Source organism: Falco punctatus, assembly GCF_963210335.1.
Source record: "Falco punctatus genome assembly, chromosome: 4".
Lineage (NCBI taxonomy): Eukaryota > Metazoa > Chordata > Aves > Falconiformes > Falconidae > Falco > Falco punctatus.
This window is the reverse complement of record NC_137583.1, coordinates 76,654,397-76,675,488: the sequence shown is the minus strand read 5'-3', so window position 1 is coordinate 76,675,488 and position 21,092 is coordinate 76,654,397. Positions and strand designations below refer to the sequence as shown.

The following is a 21,092-nucleotide window of genomic DNA, read 5'->3' as shown; positions in this document are numbered from 1 at the left end:
AAGGTATGTCTTAGCAAAAAATAGGTATCAAATAAGTGTGAGTGTGACATTGTTTGATTAATTGTTGGGTATTTTTCTTTAGCATTCAATTCTTTACTCCCAAGAAGAAATTCTTCAATGAATAGGAAGGAAAAAAAGAATACATCTATCTGCATAAGGAATAAACCTCTCCTTCAATCTCTTCCTCCAAAAAATATGTCTTCTGTAACAAGAGAAGATTTTCATTGCCATAGTTTGGCTGAATCCAGTGGCAAACCTCTGTTAAGCCTTCCATCTTAGTGGGAAGAACAGACTATAAACTAATTACCTAAATTAGAAGTATAAAATATCTAAGCTAATTATCTAAGTCAAAAGTTTGACATGCAGAGACGTTTTTTAAGGGTCCTGATCTCATCATGAGCTCAAAAACATGTATTTATTTCAGCTATCCAGAAGAACTTATAATTAAAATAACCTATTATCTGCCATTTATGTTGGAGATAGTTGACAATTAATTATAATCATCCACTTTCACTAACTTTAAACAAAAAACAGTAAACCCCATAACTTGCCCCAGCACACAGTGTTCTGCAGATCACACTAATAACCAGCAGTTTTTCAAAACTGAGCTTCTCCTGACCAAATACTTTTTGTGCAAAACTTTAGCTTTAGAATTGTTTTGATTTAATATACATACGCAATAGGAACAATTTCAGTTTTGATTCTGCTATGAGCAAATGGCAATACTTCTAAATGCTACTGCAGAAATCCTGATCTTAAAGGAATAAGTGATGATCAAAAGGCATGGAAAAAATCAGACTATCTGAAAAGGCTCTGGCAGTCGAACAGTCTGCAGCAGCTCTGACATGCTGACACTACTACCAAGAACTTGATGTGTGCTGATGGAGGAGGAAAAGCAGACTGACTCCAAATGTTTACCTAAGACAGGATAGCTCTATCATCTGTTTCTAAAACTGTAATTTATAGTTTCTGTAATGTGATAAGCATAAAGTACAAGAAAAGAAACTGATTTAAGAAAACGTAACCCCTTATTGTCATCAAAGGCTGTCTGAAAGTAGCTCAATTAACTCCAATTAGTTGCTTAATATTCAAGAATTTTTAATTAGAAGAAATGTACTGAAAGCAACAAGTTGTTTCCCTCCCCCTTAAATTTACACATCCTTAATAGTTCTTGAAACTTGATGCTGAAAATGACAGGTAAAGCTAACTGTAAAAGTACCTTGCATTCAAGGTTCACAGTACTTTTTGAATACCATGTAAATATGTCAAGGTTTAAAAATGGTATTCAATACCCCTACTACGTTTTAAGTTGAAAGATTAGTATTTTCTTGCTAAGTGGCACAAATCTTACAAAGCAGGTCTGACTCAGCTCTTCAGAAACCAAATCAAAAGTAAACAACGTAAGCTACCACAATGTTCACCGCTCAATGCACGTTGAGAGAGCAGATCATTAAAAACAAAACAACAAACCATCTTGAGAAGCCATGCTATTAATTTTCTGTTTACTTACAATTCTTTGCAGGCAAGTGATACCTTTACAGCGTTATGAAGTGCCATGCAATGGATCCCCAAGCTTTCCAACACTTACAATGCACACACCCCACACTTGCCCCAGGGCTGAGCTGATCAGCATTGCCTTGCAGTAGGCATGAGATTTCCAGTTTCAAGTGTGTGGATCCTCCGTGCTCTTTGACACGAAACAAGCATGTCCCAGATCTCAGCTGGGTCACTCCTACTGACTTTAGTAACAGAGCTCAATAAAATCTGCACAGAAATTTCTGGCATCTTTGCATTTCATTTATTTCTGAGTGTTCAAAGTTAAATGGCAGACTTTTTGCACAAAAAAATTACCAAAAGTCAGCAAGTTTATTTACGATGTCTAACCTAATGCAACAAGGCCTTTATCAGGAATCGGTGTGTACTGACAGACAACTGGGAGAATGAGTCATTAAGCACAGAAAAGCACACCCGCTGTCACACCTCTGGGAACCTGAACCACTCCCTTACAAAAACATGTAAGGGAATCTGGTCCGCTCCCACACATTTTTACTGTGGCATTTTTCTTATCCAAAGGAAGATTTTCAGGAGGAGCTGCTGCCGGTTCCCAGGTGCTCAGCTGTGACTCTGTGGACACCTGCACTCCTCCGGGACTAAGAATCAGCCCCAGTTTTGGGTGCCCAGCAAGAAGAGTCTGAAGTGACTAAAACGAGATGGCTCAGTGACTGCCCAAAGACAGACAAAGCAATTGCCAACACCCAGAAATTTATTCAAAGTAGTAAGCTAGAAAACTTCAGTAAATCATTCCAGTCTACTTAGGTAATATAGTCAAACAAACAAACAACTTGTACAAAGAGCTCTAAATGAATAAGGTGAGGAAGCTGCTGAAATCCTAGCATATTTTCAAAATGCTTGTCATGTCAGAACTTCTTTTGAATACACAGACTTCCCTTTCCTTGACAAGCAATTCACCTATCTTAAGCATTGCTATTATGTATGCTGCTGTACACCTTTCAAAGAGAGGAAGAAAAAAAAAAAACCCACAAATTGTTTTCTCTTTTTTTTTTTTTCTTCTTTTTTTTTTCCTCATTTGAAGGGACAGGAGACCAAGCAAGGATTGTAAAACTTGCAGGAATTACCTCCAACCAAACAAAACCTCACCAAGAATCACAGTTCACAGCTACCGTTTCAGTGAGGAGCTTGGTTATGTCTATTAGGAGCAGCACCCTGTGCTAGGCACTGCCACGTCAAGTAATTCCACTCCAAAGTTTGCCATTGGTATGCCAAACCGGGACATAACACAGTACATGTCCACACTAAAGTAGTGCAGGACTGTGCTGTGACATTGTTTCCAGAACCGGGACTAATGTAACTGAACCGTAGCATTCCATGGCATCAAAGGATCAAAGACAAAATAGGTTGGAAAGTCAGGCATGAAGAACAAAAAACCCAAATGTTCCTCCCATTGCTCTCTATCTTATTTGAACAGCTGAAAAATCTGTTTTTCCATCTCTGCACCATCAATCTCTGCTGTCTCTGCCAAAAGACATATACTTTATGGGGAAAAAGCCCAAAAGACAGAATCTAAAATACATTAACCAATACTTCTTTATACCAGTGATTCCTTCCATCTACTCTTCTATACATGGCATTGCAATGCTTATACACTTCACTGCAGTGATTTATTTTCTGCTGCTGTAAGGCACAGTAACTCTAACAAACATCATTCTAAATACTTGAGCAAGCCAGTTTGCAATGAAATATTTATGACTATTCCATGGTTATTTGCCCCCAAAAATATCATTTTTGGAAGCAGGAGTATCACTCAAAGCAGCTATTTGCATACACAGGACATTCACAAGCAACACTTAGGAAATGGCAGTATCACGACTACATTACATTTTATGAAGATAAGGAAGCTGCTTAGAGGTAGATAAAGCAAGGAGTCCGAAGTAGAAGCCTCCCTTCCAAATCACCAGTTATCATACACTACATCAATCCGACTGATGTCTTATACCTACCTGGGGGCTTACTGGTCTCAGTGAACTACTATGAACATCATTACTATTGCAAAAAACACATTTCTGTTAGAAATGACAAACACAAGGATCAAATGTGTGTAGGTAACTCTACATACCCCACTCAGGGGAACTGTCAGTGAGAAGACACAGGCAGCTCAGAAACTGGCACTTGTTTCAATGTATTTAGCCTCATCAAAAAGGCACCTTAGCATTATAGCAAGGCTGAAACAATAGCAGTTCTTCCTCCCCATTTCACTCATCTTTGTGTTTTCCTTTTAATACATCCTGCTGGTATGAATGAAAAACAGCTTGTAGAGTGCTATTTCTAGGGGTTTCAAATTACTAGCTCTGAAGCTGCTGTACAGCAGAATTCTGTAGTGAAGCTGTTCTGTACTACCTGTGGAAAGGCTGAATATGAAGTTCAGATACATATATGAAGTTCAGTACAATGTAGCCAAACGAATTTTTGAGAATCATACAGTCCTCTTACCTCTCAGAAAGGAAACTGCACCCTAATCTACTTTAAAACAAATACTCAAAGTGCTTGTATTTTTTTATACTTCTGACTTAGTCCACAAGTATTTCATTAAGGCAAAGTAGCTTAGACACAGAAAACTGGTTACTCAATCACTGTAAGCTCCCAGCACTTCCACCTAACTTACTATAAGAAAGCAAATAAAGACAGTTTCACTAATCAGTAGGCTCTTTATTTATTTTTAACTAAAACTATTTCATTTTTATAACAAAAGAAATTTCAGAATGTATGTAAACCAGCATCTATATTAGCAGTGCAGAGATTAACAAAAGCCATAGCTGGACAAAATCTCATTATTCGTATAACAATTTGAAACAGGAAGCATATTTAAAGCAGTAGCACCTAAAGAACATGCTTGCTCAGTCTTGTAAAGAATTAAGTCCCTTCATCATCGTCATTTTGATTATGTCATACAAAACATCCACATTAAAAAAAATGCAAATTACAAATACAGTTTTGTGTCATAAATACAAGGAGCAATGGCACATTTACTTCCAGCTGAAGTGGTCAGGTTTGGTGGTTCTTTATTATTTGGAGCTTTTTTGTTTAGAATAATTACTTTTATTATATACGTTTTTGGGCAGCATACAGACGTTGAATAATAGGTATCCCAGCTGAGGTGTCACATTATTGCCCTGCAGTGAAGTTAACACAACTGAACACATGTTCCTATCTCAGCTATTTCGTGTTCACAGCCTAAAACATTAATCTAAACTGCAGGTGGATTTGCTGCGGTTTATGAAGTACAGTTGGCTTTGCTATGAAGTATTAGATTGCAAAACAGCAGAGAAGTGATTCAGCTATAGCTAAGTACTGCTCAGAGGGAACAAGGACCATCCAGCAGAAGCAGGGGGTATGTGATACATGAGGAGGGATGCAGGGAAGAGGAGAGGAAGCGCTTTAAATAACTGCAGCCCTTTGGCTCAGTGGCCATGAGTCAGAAACTCAACTCTTTGTGTCTCAGTGGTCCAAATGAAAACCAAGACTGAACTTCTCTCTCAAGTACGATTAGTATACTGCAAGTACAGTATATGTTAGAGAGGCAGACATTTCTTGCACTGCAATAAACTTAGAATAGAGCAACTCCATAAGAAGCTACAGGAAACGCCTCCAAGCGACCTCCATACTCTTCATACTGAAGATGCTACAAAGATGCGAGAAAGAATGTTAAGTGCAGCTCAACTTTACCTTGCCAGAAATGGAATTCCCCTTCCACTTTCCTTTTTACTTCACAAAGGAAGCTTAAAATTCAGCTGAATAATAATAAAAGTAGCATCCTGAAAAGTTGTCTGGTATAAACTAGACAGCACTAATTCAATCCCAAACAGAAACTACAGAACGTCTACAAAAAGCTGGAGGAGATGGCCTTTAAATCCTTCAATTATTCCTCTAACTCCTGACAATGAGTAATAGGCCTTCATCAACTTGGTATCCCAAAAAAGGAATGGACAAAGTCCAAGAGAAAAGCTAGGAATAATCCAGTCTAAATTACTAAGGAGTCTTGACATAGATCAGAGAGCTCAACCTTCACAAGCACTGACAGTTTAAAGGAACTGTTCTGATCTACATGCAATTCCGGCACAGCCTTAGTCATAGATTCAGAACTATCAGATTCAGACAATCTCTACAAAAATAAAACATTGAAAGATGCTGCCATCAGGAACTGAAAGATGCTGCCATCAGGAACTGAAACGTAACAGAAATGATAGCCCTTAATAAAGATACCATGTATAGAAGACAATGCAAAAAACCCAAAATTCCCAACAGGGCATGAGACTGAGCGACACAACACAAACATGAATGTTTTCAGAAAGTAATTTAGAATAATCTAAGATGAGAGGAGAATTTTGAGAGTAGTCCAAAACAGTCCATACAATCATGAAAAATACCCATTTGACACAGTAAAGTTTATCTCGACTTTCACAAACTCTTAGAAATAAGCAAACAATCAAAATCCTCATGAATCAAAGTCTTCTGGGTAAGAAAAAAAATCGAAAAATTTCCGTTCATAGTATGGGACCAGCATAGTTCACAAGATACTAATAAAATTCACAGAATGCCTTTAAGTTAATAGCAGTCAGCTAAGATTTCTTCCTCCTTTCAAATCTTGCATGGAACACTGCTATTAATTTCAATTGACACATGATCTGTAACAACACTGTTAAATGACTGAGGAAGAAGAAGTGTTGTTATTTTTCCAATTTACTCCTAGGAATTATTGTTTTAAAATTAATTTGACTGATAAAAAAATTCAAGGCTGTAAAGCACTGTGAGGAACGGTGACTAAAGAGTAAGTTTAAAAAATTCCCACTGTAGCTTGCCATTTTCCATAATCTTTAACTGATTCATTTGCAACATCTTCCTAGAATTAATTTTTCTGTCTGAATACACTGCCTTTGAGGTGAGTATCAAAATGAGTAGCCTTTCTTTTCCTGTTTTATTAAAAGCTGCCTGGGGTTATTGTTATTAGTGTCTTAGGCTCCCTCTACTGACTCTATAAGAAATGGCTCCAAAATCCTCTAAGAAGGTTCTCTCAAACAGCTTAGGATTTGGTATAGTACTTCAAATAATTAAAAAAGGCACGAAGTACAATAATGTGGAGTGCCAAATCCTCGTGAAAGTCAGAGTAGAACATCTGTCTTCTTTCTAAGGTAGAAGCCTTAGAAAATATATCCTTCCTGCAGCATCCATGGTATTAACTACTATACAAGCTATTTATGATACTCTTAGGACATTTCTTCATAGTGTCTCAAGGGTTTTATAGTTAGGTGGAAAGAAAGAATTTCAAATTTCCATTTTTTGTGTAGTTCTTAGCAGTATTTCTTTATAAACTCTCCTGCTCAGTTGAATCCACAAAATCTATTTGTAATCTCCTGTTTACCCTTTGTTATGTGATGTGAAGGACAATAATCGATTACCAGTTTGACACTCACACTATATTTACTTTTCACATTTTGAAAAATACCTCATGAAGTGCCCAACAGGATATAATCTATAAAATAGGTCAGGGAAATTTCCCCACAATTCAGAAATAACTTAACAAAGGATTTAGTATACTACTTCTATTGTCTTGTAAGGTGAGTGATCTTCAGGATGGCTTAATGTTTTGCTATTTTACTGAAGAAAAATTAGTCATCTATTGTGTTGGTTTTGAGGTCTTTTTTATAAACGATGATACCTACATCATGATACGCCACAAAACTAAGTCTTTGTCATTACAGACACTGAATACAAAGAGATAAAAATCTGAAAGCCACAATGAAATACAATTCCTAAATTTCTTACACCACCTCTATTACACTGAGCATTAACAAAATCCAGGTACTTACCAGATCAATCAGACTCTCCTGGATTCTGTTCAGTGTGGTGCGCAATCTGCTGCTACTGAGGCCCAGTCCTGTCGATTCAAACTGGAAGAAATACAGTCTATTTAAGCTGGGAAAGGAAAATTCTTCGGTTTAAACTTTACAGTGATACAGCAAAACTTCAGTTTGTAAACAAGAGCTACAATTCACAACCCTACAAAGTGAAAAGAAAATCAACAGAGGTGATGGCACTCAACACTGCACCAGTGTGAATAGAGATCCAAGTACCTTTCATGAAGATGACAGCTTACCATTTGCACCAACAAACAACCAGTATCCTTTATTGTTACAATACTGTATTTGGGTGCAAGACTAGATATTCTCATTTGGGTGCCCAGAATGGCGCACCACGATGCCCCCATTAAGACTTGCACGCACACCACATCCAAGTCAAATTGTCTTGACTTCTCTCTCAAGCTACAAAATTTCTTGTAATTCTTTATTAAATATCTAACTTGCATATGTAAAATTATATCCATTGATTTTTATAAAAGTAATTATTATTTAATGCTTATAAAGATCTAGCTGAGAAATGTGCCATCTTCACGTTCATCGCTCAAGAAGTATTATGGAGCAGATGTTTAACTGGGATAAATCAATATAGCTACACTGATTTCCTGGCAAATGCAATGCATATACCAGCTGAGGCTCTGATGGAATATGCATAATTATTATAGCTACTTATCTTCTACTTTTAAATAAAAAAAAAACAAAGAACAAACCAACACAACAAAGGAAGTGGAAATGTGACAGCTAAGAGGCTCACATTTATGTCAGGAGCCTGGAAGTATTTGAACACAATTCTGGTATGTGATTCGCACCAAAAGGCAATTCACTGAACAATATTTAAAGCACTGTTGCATACTGTATTATTAGACTATATATAGATAATATATGATATAATATATATAATATGGATGATATATAAGTCTATATTATATATTGACAATATAGAGATATATATTTTTCTATATATAGAAACTGCCTTTCAGTGCACTAAATCAGGGAAGGAACTGTTAGAAGTTCATGTCATCTTCGCTCCTTTTAAATACAAACCAGTATAATTTAGGTCCCCATTTAGCGCATCTAATGTTTCTGACTTAAGATGTTGTCTATCTGCCCCAAACCTCCTATATATTCAATGAAAATTTACATCTGACTTTAAGCCTTTAAGAAACACATCCTTAATTTTCCAAATTATCTTTTATTCCTCCTTAACTTCATACAGTTGTTTTTCAAGATATGGCCATAAGGACTGCAAAACTAAGACTGGCTGTTCTTCCTGTTAGTTAAGAACAAACAGAAAAAAAGCCTGCTTAAAGGAAAAAAAATAAAGTGTACACATATATATATTTAAAAGTATATTTGCAAGTTTCAGCCATTAATTTTAAGAAACTTGCACCTGCACCATCAAAACTACACAGCACACAATGTGCCATTAATTCTTTCTCTTTCTGCCTTTCAATTACTTTCAATAGCTATCAGTAACTTTCACTCACTTATTCTGTAATGATATATTTCTTTGTTTAAAAATGACAAATTTCACATTTGAAACATACTGAATGAAAAGGAATTTTAAACCAAAGTTAAATTCCCATGAAACACAGCATATCAAGAACTTCAGATTTATCAGGCAACCAGTTACAGACTGAAGTCAGAATTGAGCATCCATATGTATAAGGGGAGGGAAAAATTGAACAAACAAACAAAACCCCAAAAAGATTGCTTTCAGCACTCTTCCACATGACTTCACACTGAGCATGTCACTCATCAGTACAACTGCTTTGCTTGCAAAATAGTAGACAATTAAATCCCACAAATTGATGACCTAGTAAGGCTAGTAAGCCACATTAGACAATTTACAGAATGATTTTACTCATCACCAATTCTACATAACCCCTTACACTTAAAAAAAGAGTTTTCCATTAAAATGGTCATTGGTTTACAAATTATGTCTTATGAAAAAAAATATTAAACCACCTCAAATTTATTCTGCTAAGGAAGAGTGCCATGTGACATGTTCATGAATGTCTTACACTTGAGTGAGCAGATACTAAACATAGGCAATTCTTTTAACTTCATGTTAGGTTGCTCCACAATTCAAGATAAGGAGAAAAGGCAGCCTTAACTTGCATCCCACAAATTAAAAAGGTTTTCAAAGAGCAATTCTTATTAAAATGGTGTGCAACTTTTGGCAGTGAAGAAAGCCAAATACTGACGACATAGGATAATCATTCTACAGAGGTCCGGAAAGAGCAATGACTTAGCATCAGGACCTGACACAGAACTTGACATGTGTATTTTAAATCCTTAGTTTTCACTGAACTCTGTACAATTAATTGCTCTCCTTAAGTGCATACTAACGCAGCATACAACACAAGCACAATATTCACAAAGAATTTCAACCATTTAAGGAAGTTATATTACCAGAATTTTTTTAAGAATCCCATTTGATGCTATTTTGTAAATAAAAATAAAATCACATACCACAACCCATCTCTACTTTCTAAAGGTTTATGACCACTACGGGGAGTGAGGACATTCAAGCAGCATTACAAGAGGGTTTATTACATTCATAGACCCTTTGTAAGCATTATGTTTCCTATGGAAAATCATCTGTCAAAACAAAAATTAGGCACTCTACAAAAACATCACAATTTTACCACCCATCTACTATAATGTTTACCTGCCTAGCACTGTGCTGTTCTCTGTTAGAAGTAGAGAGAGAGGAACTCGGTATGGGCTTTAAAAACATAAAATGAGAGATGCAAAAACCATAAAAATAAATGCAACACAATGCGAGTACCACAGCAGCTGACTAAGTCAATGGAAATCAATTGTCTTAACAAACAAACAAAAGAAACACCACCCATCTTCTAAACACAAACAAATTGCAAATATGTTTGTTCTGCCAAAGAGAACAGCTCAAAACCATTTAGAACCATATGCTGAGTCTGAAAATCCGTCACAATTTGCCAACAGATGATGATGAATTTGGAACCCCATGATATTATTACTTGTGGAGTAATTTAGGGGCCAAGAGAGGAGAAAATTGTTTTTACATGCAGCTTTTCATAAATGCTGCAGATCAACTTTCAACAGAATTGTCTTGATATGTACAGACACTGCCAACAAGCATTTACTTCAACTACAAGATCACTCACAAAAAACCTCAAACTTGTTTTCATTAATGCAATTAATTTGACAGAAGAATACTAGATCTGAAACTAGATCTGAAATACAGAATAGATCTGTATTTCAAACCTCTTAAATCTAAGCTACTGCTTAACTTTCATGGTTCCCTTCTCCTCTTCCTTTTGCTATTCTTATTCAAGTCAGAGAAATACATGTAGGAAAATTCAATCACCTGAGACTCTCCAGGCTCCAAACCACCACCCTCTTTCTGCAGACTACTCCTTTGCGCCCCACTTTCTGCCACTACTTTTAGGTATTTCACGCTATCTTACCTCCCTTTCAAAATACTGCTGGAAAAGATTACAGAATCTATTCAAAACATAATAGGATTCATGTCCCAGCGATAATGGTGCTCCCAGTACTTATTCCCTTTATTGCTGATCTAATCAGCTTTTTCTTACTCCTGCATTCAAATTCATTCTGTTGCCACTAATTTTTTGGGGGAATTACATATTAGGTAGTATTTTAAGTAGAAGTCTCTTCTCTCTTCTCTATTCTCATTCTGCATACACAGTGATAACTGGAAATGAATAATGTTTCTACCTACCGTGTCATTTCGGCCAAAAAATGTATAGACTGCATACAGATAATAATCGAAGAGCTGGGACATGAAGTGGATCACATCAAATGCAATTGGTTTCAGAATATTCATCATCTGCATGTACTTCCCTTAAAAATGAAACACAAGATCAGTTTCCTCAGCACAAGCGCTACAAAGACAGTGCTGAGTTTGACAAATTCAAAACCAGCTTTACAAAGTTTATTATTTAGCCCTGAATATTGATTAAGAACAACTTAGTAATATTTTAGAAACTAGGAGTTTTAAAACCAAAGCTAAATATGATGATTAAGACACCACAAATGCCTCCAGACTCCTCCAAATGTGGATATTAATCCATATCAAAATGTCTTGAACCGTTCTTGGCCTTCTGGTACCAAATTCAAAATACACAACTTTCTGAATCCTCTACAAGTTTCAGCTTGATTTAGCCAAAAAAATAAAAATCTCCTAAAGTAGTCTCCAATAAGAGATATATACAGCCAATGAAGATTTTATGCATTAGTGTGTGTTTATATATGCACATACGGATATTTTCAAAACAATAGAAAAGCACAGTATAAAAATTATATGCCCAAGACCAGATTTTACCTAACAACTGTAGGAATAATGTAATTCACATCAGTGACATAGCATTTCTGGCTCTCCTTCCTTTTTATCCTGGGGTAAGAAACCCGAATAGTTTTAAGACTTATGTTTGAAATGTTTCTAGAGGGACAGACTGACAGAAAAGGAGGGTACCAGGACCCTGGCACTCCAGAGAGAAGAATAATTCCTTCTCTTCCTTACTGTTCTCTGTGGTTGCACATTTAACTTGGGGAAAAAGGAAAAAGGAAAAAAAAACGCCCAACAAACAAAACCCAAACAAACCTCAGGACCTTCATCTATGTTATCTGAGTCAAACTGGATTTAACTCAGAAAGAAATTTTTCCCTACAAGTCTAGTTCACAGGGCCTATAGTTTTTAGTTATTTTGTATTCAGTATAAGGCATGGCTCTTTTCATAGGGTCATACAAGCAGCATACTTAATGAAAACCCTGATATTTCCTACATTTCCTGCTGGCTAGCTCAAAAACGATGTACCACTTGCCCTATTAGTATCTTAAAAACTAAAGAATATATAATAAGCTTTGGGTTATTATAGTAACAGACAGCAATTTTTAAACCAAAATATAAATGTAGTCCACCCAGCATACAGGATACAGCGGATCATTTAACAAATTGTCATATTCCAGACATGTTTTGATGTGACAGGTTGGAAAAAATTACATAAGGGTGCTAAAATATTTTTTTTCCCTGTAGTCAACAACACTATTTTTCAAGTTAATGGTGTGCCCAGCAAAGTAATTTACTATCAATAGAGATACAGAAATGTTGTTTCAGGGAAAGAAATTGAGTAACAAATAAAATTAGCATTTAGTATCACGTGGAGTTATTTGATTTTATTATTTTTTTTAAGCAATGACTTGTGTAGGTCAGTAAAGATAACATTAATTTGATACAACTACATACCTGGTAAGATAATATAGCACTATTGTGAAACTAATAACCTGACATTGCTACCTTCCAGGTTTCCACCTAGCTTAGACTCCCTGTTTGAATACTGTCCATCTGTGTCCCAGTTTGCTAACACACACAAGCATGTATTTTGTTATTTTTCAGATTTGACACAGGTTGCAATACTTAGTATTTGGCAGTTTAGCCCAACTGTTAATTCTGTGCTTACTTATTAATGTTTTGAACCACAGCATTATGAACAAATCGAAAAGCAGATTTTAAAAATTCTGTCTTCCAAAAGGGAAATCAAATGCAGCCAATTCCAGCACAACCCAATGTGGAAATTTTCAGACATTTGGGAAAGGATGGTACCCTAACCAAAGCAGCTGCCACCTTTGTATGTGCTATCTGAACATTCTGTATTGCCACAGGCTGATTCTTTTCCACTTACTCTGTGATAAACACATTTTTAAACTTGCCTGTAACCCATCTATAATATCAGGGTGATGTGTCACATCCTGGACAGTTAGATTTCCAAGTATCTGTGCAGCTGGCATGAATATTCAAGGTAATCTCTTGGGCAGTACCTTATGCTTTTCCAAAGGGCTATATACTGTACACTGCCCAAGTACTGTCCCTATAAAAATCTTCTGAAGCCAAGAACATTTCTCTATTACTACATCACTCAGCATCTTGACACAACAAGTATTCCAAGAACATTTCCTCCTAGTTGCTTTCTCTAACATTATGCCAACTTTTAATTTCTATACATTGTTACCTAGTTGCACTGAAGTTCCTATTTTGGGTGAAAAAGGCGTATATGACATTTCCAAACAGCACTAGCAGCCCAAATCCACACTGTGCTAGCAACTTCCAGAAACACTCGAAACACCACTTAATTTCAGCAACTCAAAGTAGCGTGACATTCTAGAGGCTCCCTGTTAATAGCTAGAACTGCTGAACATTTGCCAGGTTTCTTTTGAAGTATTACTTAAAGCACTTCTTTTATTTTCAAAGACAGTAAGTAGAGAGCACTCTCTCTCAGACCAATCTATATAAAACTGATAGCAAAACCCAAAAAAATAAATAAATACACAACCTCCCGAATAACATATATTTGAGTTTTAGTGTATCTGTGGTCATTAGTAAAACAATTTCCTATGGAGTCTCACAATTCCAAACATGCAGCTTCCTACAACATACACTAGGAACATATTTCCACTTTGAAGGAAAAAGTGAAAAGCCCATTGTAATTACATAATTTTAGAAGACTCTATGATTTAGGGTTTTTTAAGTCTCATGAGGTTCTATGCTATGTGACCAATCACTCATCTCAGCTACAAGATTTCTGCCCTGATAATTGTCATCATCATTATTATTATTTTCTTTAAAAGTTAATGGGTTTTAAAGCAAGCAAAATCTAACAGTTTCTTCCCAAAAAGCATTCACAGCAAATCAGGCCAAAAAAGGCATCAAAAAAACCCAACATAAGAAATACCCATGATACTATTTCTTAAGTCAGAAAGCTACTAATTAAAATAAGAAGTAACCCAATCAATATACACAATGGTATGTTCACTAATTATTCTTGTTGACCTAGGTCAAAATATTCCATACAGATTTAATACAGGTTCATTCTTCCTTTTCATTTTAAGTCAACATGCAATGGCTTGATAGGAAAAAAATACCCTTATAAATTAATCTAATGGTTACTTTACACTGGAAACAGAGAATTACTTGTCTTATTAACTAGAGGGAAAACCAGATAAATTGAACTGTTCACGCAAAATTTAAGATAAAAAAAGTTACAGCAGCCCCTAGTTCAGTTATACACAGCAACTAATTTATGTAGTTTATAAATGTTAAGTTACATTTTATTCACCTAGCCCTCATACAAAGCATACAGCACACAGAATCAAAACAGGTTATGAACACTGTTATGCTCATTCAGTGAGTACTACCAGCTTGCATAAATTCCTAAAAAGTGAGGGAACAATTTCTGTTACTTGATTGGAAATTTAAATCTGCATCTTCGCCTCACTCCAGACTCTCTTTTTTAAACCTAGCTTCCTTTATTATTTGTTTTTAACCAATATCAGGGAGCTGATCTAGATCTACCAAAAGTCATGCTGATGCAACATATAGGAGGCCAGAATAGCAGGAGCAAAATGTAGCAGGGACAAAACCCACTCACGTTAATGCCACCAAACAAATGTCTCTTAAAACTGAGCTTTATTTTCAAGGGAAAGAACACAGAGTACAGGCTTTCTGCAGACAGGACATATGTATACTGTCCCCTGTTCTGTGTTAGGCCCCTGCTTATTTTCTTAGGTGCCACGCCACTGGTGTTGCATATAGAATTCACTTTGACCAACACTGGTTGCCTAGATCTCCTGTGCAGTCGATAATCAGCTCCAGAAGGCAAGTCTAAGAGATCTATGCAATGATACGCAGGCAAAGACATCCAGGACAGCCAAACGCTATCACTGTCTGGAGTTACCTACAGTTCTCCGTTGATAATGGAAGGATCCTAGACAACCATCTCGGTTGTACTCCTTGAAACTACTGTGACATTCTGTGGCATTTTCCTACCAAAAATCTGAGACAGTGCAAGACAAACTGGAGCCTTCTATGGCATCAGCAGACTCTTGTTAAAAGATGGGCACACTCCACAGCGTTCCTGTCTGCAGTGGGAAAACACAGGGGAGTGGATAGTACCTGGATCTCCTACAACCTAGCATCACACCCAGCCAAATCAGCCAAGCAACAACATGCTTATCTTCACATTTAATAAGGATGATTCAGAAGACAAGAGGCGTTGTGAAGGGTGGAAAAGCTAATAAATCAAATAGTCTGGCTAAATAGTGGTATCTTATTTATTTCTTCTGTAGTCATTGACCCTTAGTTAAAGAAATATGTCTGACACCCCTGTGGATAGTGCCTGGAAGAAGTGAATCAAACATTTGTGTGCTAAGGCCAAAAGTCATGACAAAAGATGAAGGCATTTTCAGCTTCTGTGGTAGAAGTGTAATACACTAATAAAAGCACAGTGGAAAAAAAAAACCTGTTTCACTTATGATATCGAACGGTAGGTATTCCTCAAAGAAGATACAAATTAAGGTAAAACGAGGCAGGGTCACTGCAATATAGAAACATGAGAAACTGCAAAGAAACTGGAAATAAAGAATGACTAGGACAAGGACAAAGAGGATAACCAGACTTATTTGCTCAGGAAGTTACATTAAGAGCTAGAAGTACCGAAAGTCTTGCAAAACTAAATTTTCCAAAGATAGTAAAAATCAGGAGTTTTCCAATTATGGAAGACTAACAAAAGCAAACCGAACCAGGGGGATGTGACAGAACAGATATTGAGACATACAAGACAGCTCGAAAGCAAGAATGAATAGTTTGTCTTGGTTTTCATTGAGGGCAATATACTGACAGTGAGAAAAGCGAGGAGAAGGGGAACAGAGTGACCAATAGAACTGAACTAGCCACTTTCAACCACACTGAGAATGAGCTGGAGAAGAAATTAAAACAGTCAAACTACAGGAGCAAAGGAATCAGGACATAACAAAATATGGTCGTGAAATCAACAGTCTCGTAATCAGTGTAATAACCTGTATGTGCAATAAGCAGTCAAGACATGGGTTGTACTGCTACAACTGAAAACCAGCAAATAAAAATACATTCAGGTAGAGGGAAAACAGTAATTCAAGCAACTATTGATCCACTGCTTTAATCTATAGCATGCAGGACTGCAGGTCAAGTTTCGAAGAAAGTATGGAAGTGGAAGAAGCAGAAACGCAGCGCGAAAATTAAGATAAAACTACTAATCATGGATATACCAGAAGTAAACTATACCAGACTAAGATATATACTCTTGTTAGGGAACCTACGTGATTTTCTAGACAAAGGACACAGTACATTTCACCTATCTGGGATTCAGTGAAAGTATTAATTTAATAATATTGCACAGTAAACAAGTGAAGTTAGAATTTTTTAAATTACTGAGTAAAAATTAAATTTTTATTAGTAAAATTAAAAAGAAAATTTTAAATTAGTAAATTAAAGAGAAGACAGAATGGAGGGTGTTGAAAAGGGAGGTATCTCGAAAAGGAACTAGTGGAGTTCCCAGCAACTGACCTCTTTTGTATTTTCATGAATGACTCGAAATGGCACAAAAATAAAAGCTTGATAATGGAAAAACATAAGGAGGCACCACCAAACAGAAAAGGTTTGACATAATGTACAGGAGGAACTGAAGGACTTTGATGACTGCTGTAATAACAATTGGATGAAATTCAGTACTACAAAATGTAAAGCCATGCATTTGGGGACCAATTAATTGAAAACATGCGTCTATAAACTAGCAGCTTATCCCTTGGAAAAAACTGGGAAAGTGAAGGACCTGCTGGCAGTACAAGCTCATTACAGATGGACTGAGCTGCCAGTACAAGGAAGCTGTGAGAAATCCAAAGAGGTGCAAAAGGGAGGCAACCTGTGCCCAAGATGTGTGATACAACAGTGACACAATGCAGTGAGATCTCATCCAAAGTATTGCACAAGATTTTGGTTAAGTCTATAACAAAAGCAGAAAAAGAACTGGTAAGAAAGTAGGGGACTTGAGCTTCTGGCAGATAAATACAGAGGATACTAAAAAGCTTGGCACATTTCATTTAGCAAATCAAAGACTGAGAATAAATAGGATTGCTTTCTGTAAAAACAGCAGAGCAGTATGCATGAAAGAACAAGACGATCTGTTAAAGAGAAGAGTAAAAACAGGTGGATAATTTTATTTATTTATTTATTTTTACTATTAGGTTGATAAGGCTTATGGAATAGAATTCCTGTTAGATAGTGTGGTGGGAACAAAACAGAAGTATGTTTAAGCTGGAGCTCAAAACAGGCGTATTTAGAGGCAGTACTAAAGTGCCACATCTTCCTGTAGCAGGGGCTGCAGGAGGTCACTTTCCAATTCCATGTTCTAAATAATGCTATTATCACTCATTACAGAAACAATATGAAACAATCCCAATAGCAGAAAAAATGAATAATAAATGTAATTCCGGAAGGGGATAAAAGCACATATATGAGCTTTGAAAATAATGTTTAAGTTTGGAGTTATGGCCAGAGTCCACAAATAAAAAGACTCCATATGTAAAACTGGAAAACTAGAATTACAGCTCCACCTAATCATACACTGTTAGGGCAGGGGGGCAGGGGCAGAGGCTGGGGGACGACCAAGTGGTTTGCATGAAAGGGCCACGTGTGATTTCTAGATTCGGTCTTAAATTTTCTTAGAACAAAACCTTATACAAAAAGGTAGCAAACATCTCTCTCCAACCTAACTCACAGATCAGTATCAGAAATTTTATGACAGAATAATCTCAGTGCTTAATTCAGGTCTATATTTTAGATGCTCCTAGAGGGAAAAAAGCTGTAAAAAAGTTTAGAAAATTAATTTCTGATTTAAACTGCCCTCTAAGACAGCAAAAGGTACTAACCATGTGTCAGAGCAGTGTTTTTTAAGAACAGCTTGCTCTGAAGTACCACAATAATTTCCAATCACATAAACATTGAAGACAAACTTAATTAATATAACACACACAGAATTCCTCTCCCTTCTGCCTAATCGGATAAATTTAGGTAACTACTTCTCCTTCTCTAGAAATAAAACTAAAGTCAGTAGCAGAAAATTACTGTCATACAAGTATCTAGAAAATCAAATGGATGTCACAATCACAGAAAATCAATCCCATTACACCTAGAATTGGAGGGTAGTGTTTTCATAGAGAACTTTTGACTAGAAAGGACCTCTAGATGTCACCTAGTACAACCTCTTGCTTAGAGCAGGTCTAAGGAGATGAGGCTGCTCATGGGCTTGCCCAGTCATGTCTCGATCATCACCAAGGTCAAAGATTCCCTAAACTCTCTGGGGACTACTAGGATCCATTCCAATTACTGAAATTACCAATATGGGAGGGCACTTTTCTTCTAGTTGTCTACCATGTAGTAAAAATAGTTATTCTGGATGTGAGAATTTGAGTAATGAAAAGGCAAAACCCCCCAGTCTTTAAGTTCTTACTTTTTTAACTATACTACTTTAAAATGAAGCATTTAATCCACCCAGACATATTAGCAACATAGAAAAGAAACAGATTAATGGTTTATCTCCACTATTTTTACACATTCAATCTTTTAGAGAAATAATCCACAATTATTGGTTAAAATCAACATAAGCCTGCAGATTAATTTTCAAAGTAAAAGTAACTTACAAGATATGACCAAATTTCTCTATTTGATTAAAACAAATTTTTGCTTAGTGCTTTATTTCTATTTTATTAACATTTTTGAAGAGTGGAAATAGAACCCAGGTAGGTTTATTTTTAAAAGCCTTAAAATTCATTTAACATATATGCTATAATCCATAGGCTTGCATTAAAGTAAAAAACACATACAAAATACTACAATTGTTCTACGTACCAACAAGTCTTATTACATTCAGCGTAGTGTTTGTTAGGATAGGTGCATTCACTTTATTGAGGTTATAATCCGATCTCTTTCTGCTCCTCAGAGTTTCTCGAGAAACACTTTAAACAAAACAAAATATACCAGACGTCACTGCCTATTATATTTAGACATACAAATAAAATTTAGTAGAAAAGAAATCCTTCCTCCCCGCTTCTTTCCCATGACAGTATGTCTTCCAGTGCAGAATTTTATTTATGCCAAAGCATAACTGGGCTAGGAATCTAATATTTAAAGAGAGAAGCCTGGTCTAATTTACACAAAATTGTGCTAGAGAAAGGAGTTTCTGAGTTCTATTCCAATGCTTGAGTTCTGCAGGCCTCTGTCTGGCCTCTGCAATCATTTTAACCACTCTGACTCAACTTAATTTATTAAGTAAAGAAAAGGAAAACAATTCAAGCCACAACAAAACGGGGCAGACTAGTAAGCTACAGCTGAAAATGACTACTTGGAGATGGCAACAATTTTGAGGAAGATAAAACTAAGAAAACATTAATTTTTTTAATAAGGTGTAGTACTGCAAGAAGCATGGAGCTGGACTCAATGACCCTTATGGGTCCCTTCCAGCTTGAGATATTTGATGATTCTATAAGAGAAACCTTCCGCCAGCTTCTGCAAAATTATATTCTTCCAAAAATTCAGAATGCTTCAATTTCACAGCACAAAGCTATGGACAGTGACTGTGGTTTGTTTTAATTAAGTCATTTTAATCAGTATTTCCATCACTTCTTTGAAATGAAGTAGTTTATGTGATGTATCTTATGAAATCATGCTAACGATATTTTATCTTAAAGAATTATTTTGTAAAAAAAAATTTAAAATTCCTCTGCTTTGACCCAAGTGATGGCTTTCTACTTCTGCAGTCTTCTACATACAAATATTAGCCTGCTTCACAAAGCCTGAATGGACATACATCTAAGCAGTACAGTGTCCTAGACAGAAATTTGTATTTCAGATCCTTTTAAAGGCTACAGAGTTGGCTTTAGTTTATACGAATATATATATTTTTTATATATATTCATCAAAATAGAATATGTATATTCATATATACCTATGTGTGTATCTCTGTGTGTGTGTGTGTATACACACACACATATACATATTGTTAAAGAAAAAGAGAATTTAAAATTCAAAATTACTAGCCTTCAAGCTATGGAAGAATTTAGGGGGTTTTTTTGATCTGTAAAAGTTTATTGGTGTTCTGCAAAAGCAGAAGCCCAAGCCTCAAACCATTTGTCTGCAAACAACTGCTTTTGACACAATAGAAATGATAAGTATGCACAACAGCGGTTCCAGAAGAACCTTAACATCTAATACTTGCTAATCAGTTTTCCACTATCTGCTTCAGAAAACTTTTATCCTCCTTCAAAACTTTGCTTTCTAAAGTTTTTCTGCAATAATGATGTGCAGTTTAACATTCCTTCCCATTCCAGAGATTTAAGTGCTGAGCCTTTCTAACTGTGCAGGTAGCATAAAGATTATTTGATTATTATTCCATTGTCATAGAGCATAGACTAAACAGAAAATTAACTAATTAGAGTATTGAGAGGAAAAGCATGTAAATGAGACCAAGGATTCACACAGTCTACTTACCTTTTCACAGGGGCATCTCCTGTCTGCTCATCCACATAATCTCTTTTCAGCTCTTCAGGTACATCACTGTCACTGTCATACTCTTGATATGCACTTTTTTCTTGTTCATCTGACTCATACTGTTAAAAAAAAAAAAGGAAGACATTGACTGCCATTATTTTCCTTGTATCATTGTCACCCATGTAACACAGCAGTTTGGTCACTTCCTGGCTTTTACTTCGATCGGGATACAAATAACTCTGCTGGTTGAAAGGCTGCCAACAATGTTCATTAAAAATGCAGCAGGCGAATTACACAAA

The 21,092-nt window shown here is 36.1% G+C and overlaps 1 protein-coding gene across 4 annotated transcripts in view; it reads right to left on the bottom strand.

Annotated features, from left to right (window-relative positions):
* VPS50 (VPS50 subunit of EARP/GARPII complex) overlaps window positions 1-21,092 on the bottom strand; it is a 93,086-nt gene that overhangs the window by 13,822 nt on the left and 58,172 nt on the right. For 2 of the 4 annotated variants that reach the window (XM_080383777.1, XM_080383778.1), the window contains 5 exons: window positions 20,794-20,912; window positions 19,156-19,262; window positions 11,161-11,282; window positions 10,105-10,161; window positions 7,383-7,463 (listed from right to left, as the gene is read on the bottom strand). In XM_080383777.1, the coding sequence (XP_080239903.1) occupies window positions 7,383-7,463; window positions 10,105-10,161; window positions 11,161-11,282; window positions 19,156-19,262; window positions 20,794-20,912 (486 nt within the window). Of the gene's footprint in view, window positions 1-7,382; window positions 7,464-10,104; window positions 10,162-11,160; window positions 11,283-19,155; window positions 19,263-20,793; window positions 20,913-21,092 lie in introns of those variants that run through there. The other 2 variants (XM_080383779.1, XM_080383780.1) reach the window with 2 other exon arrangements.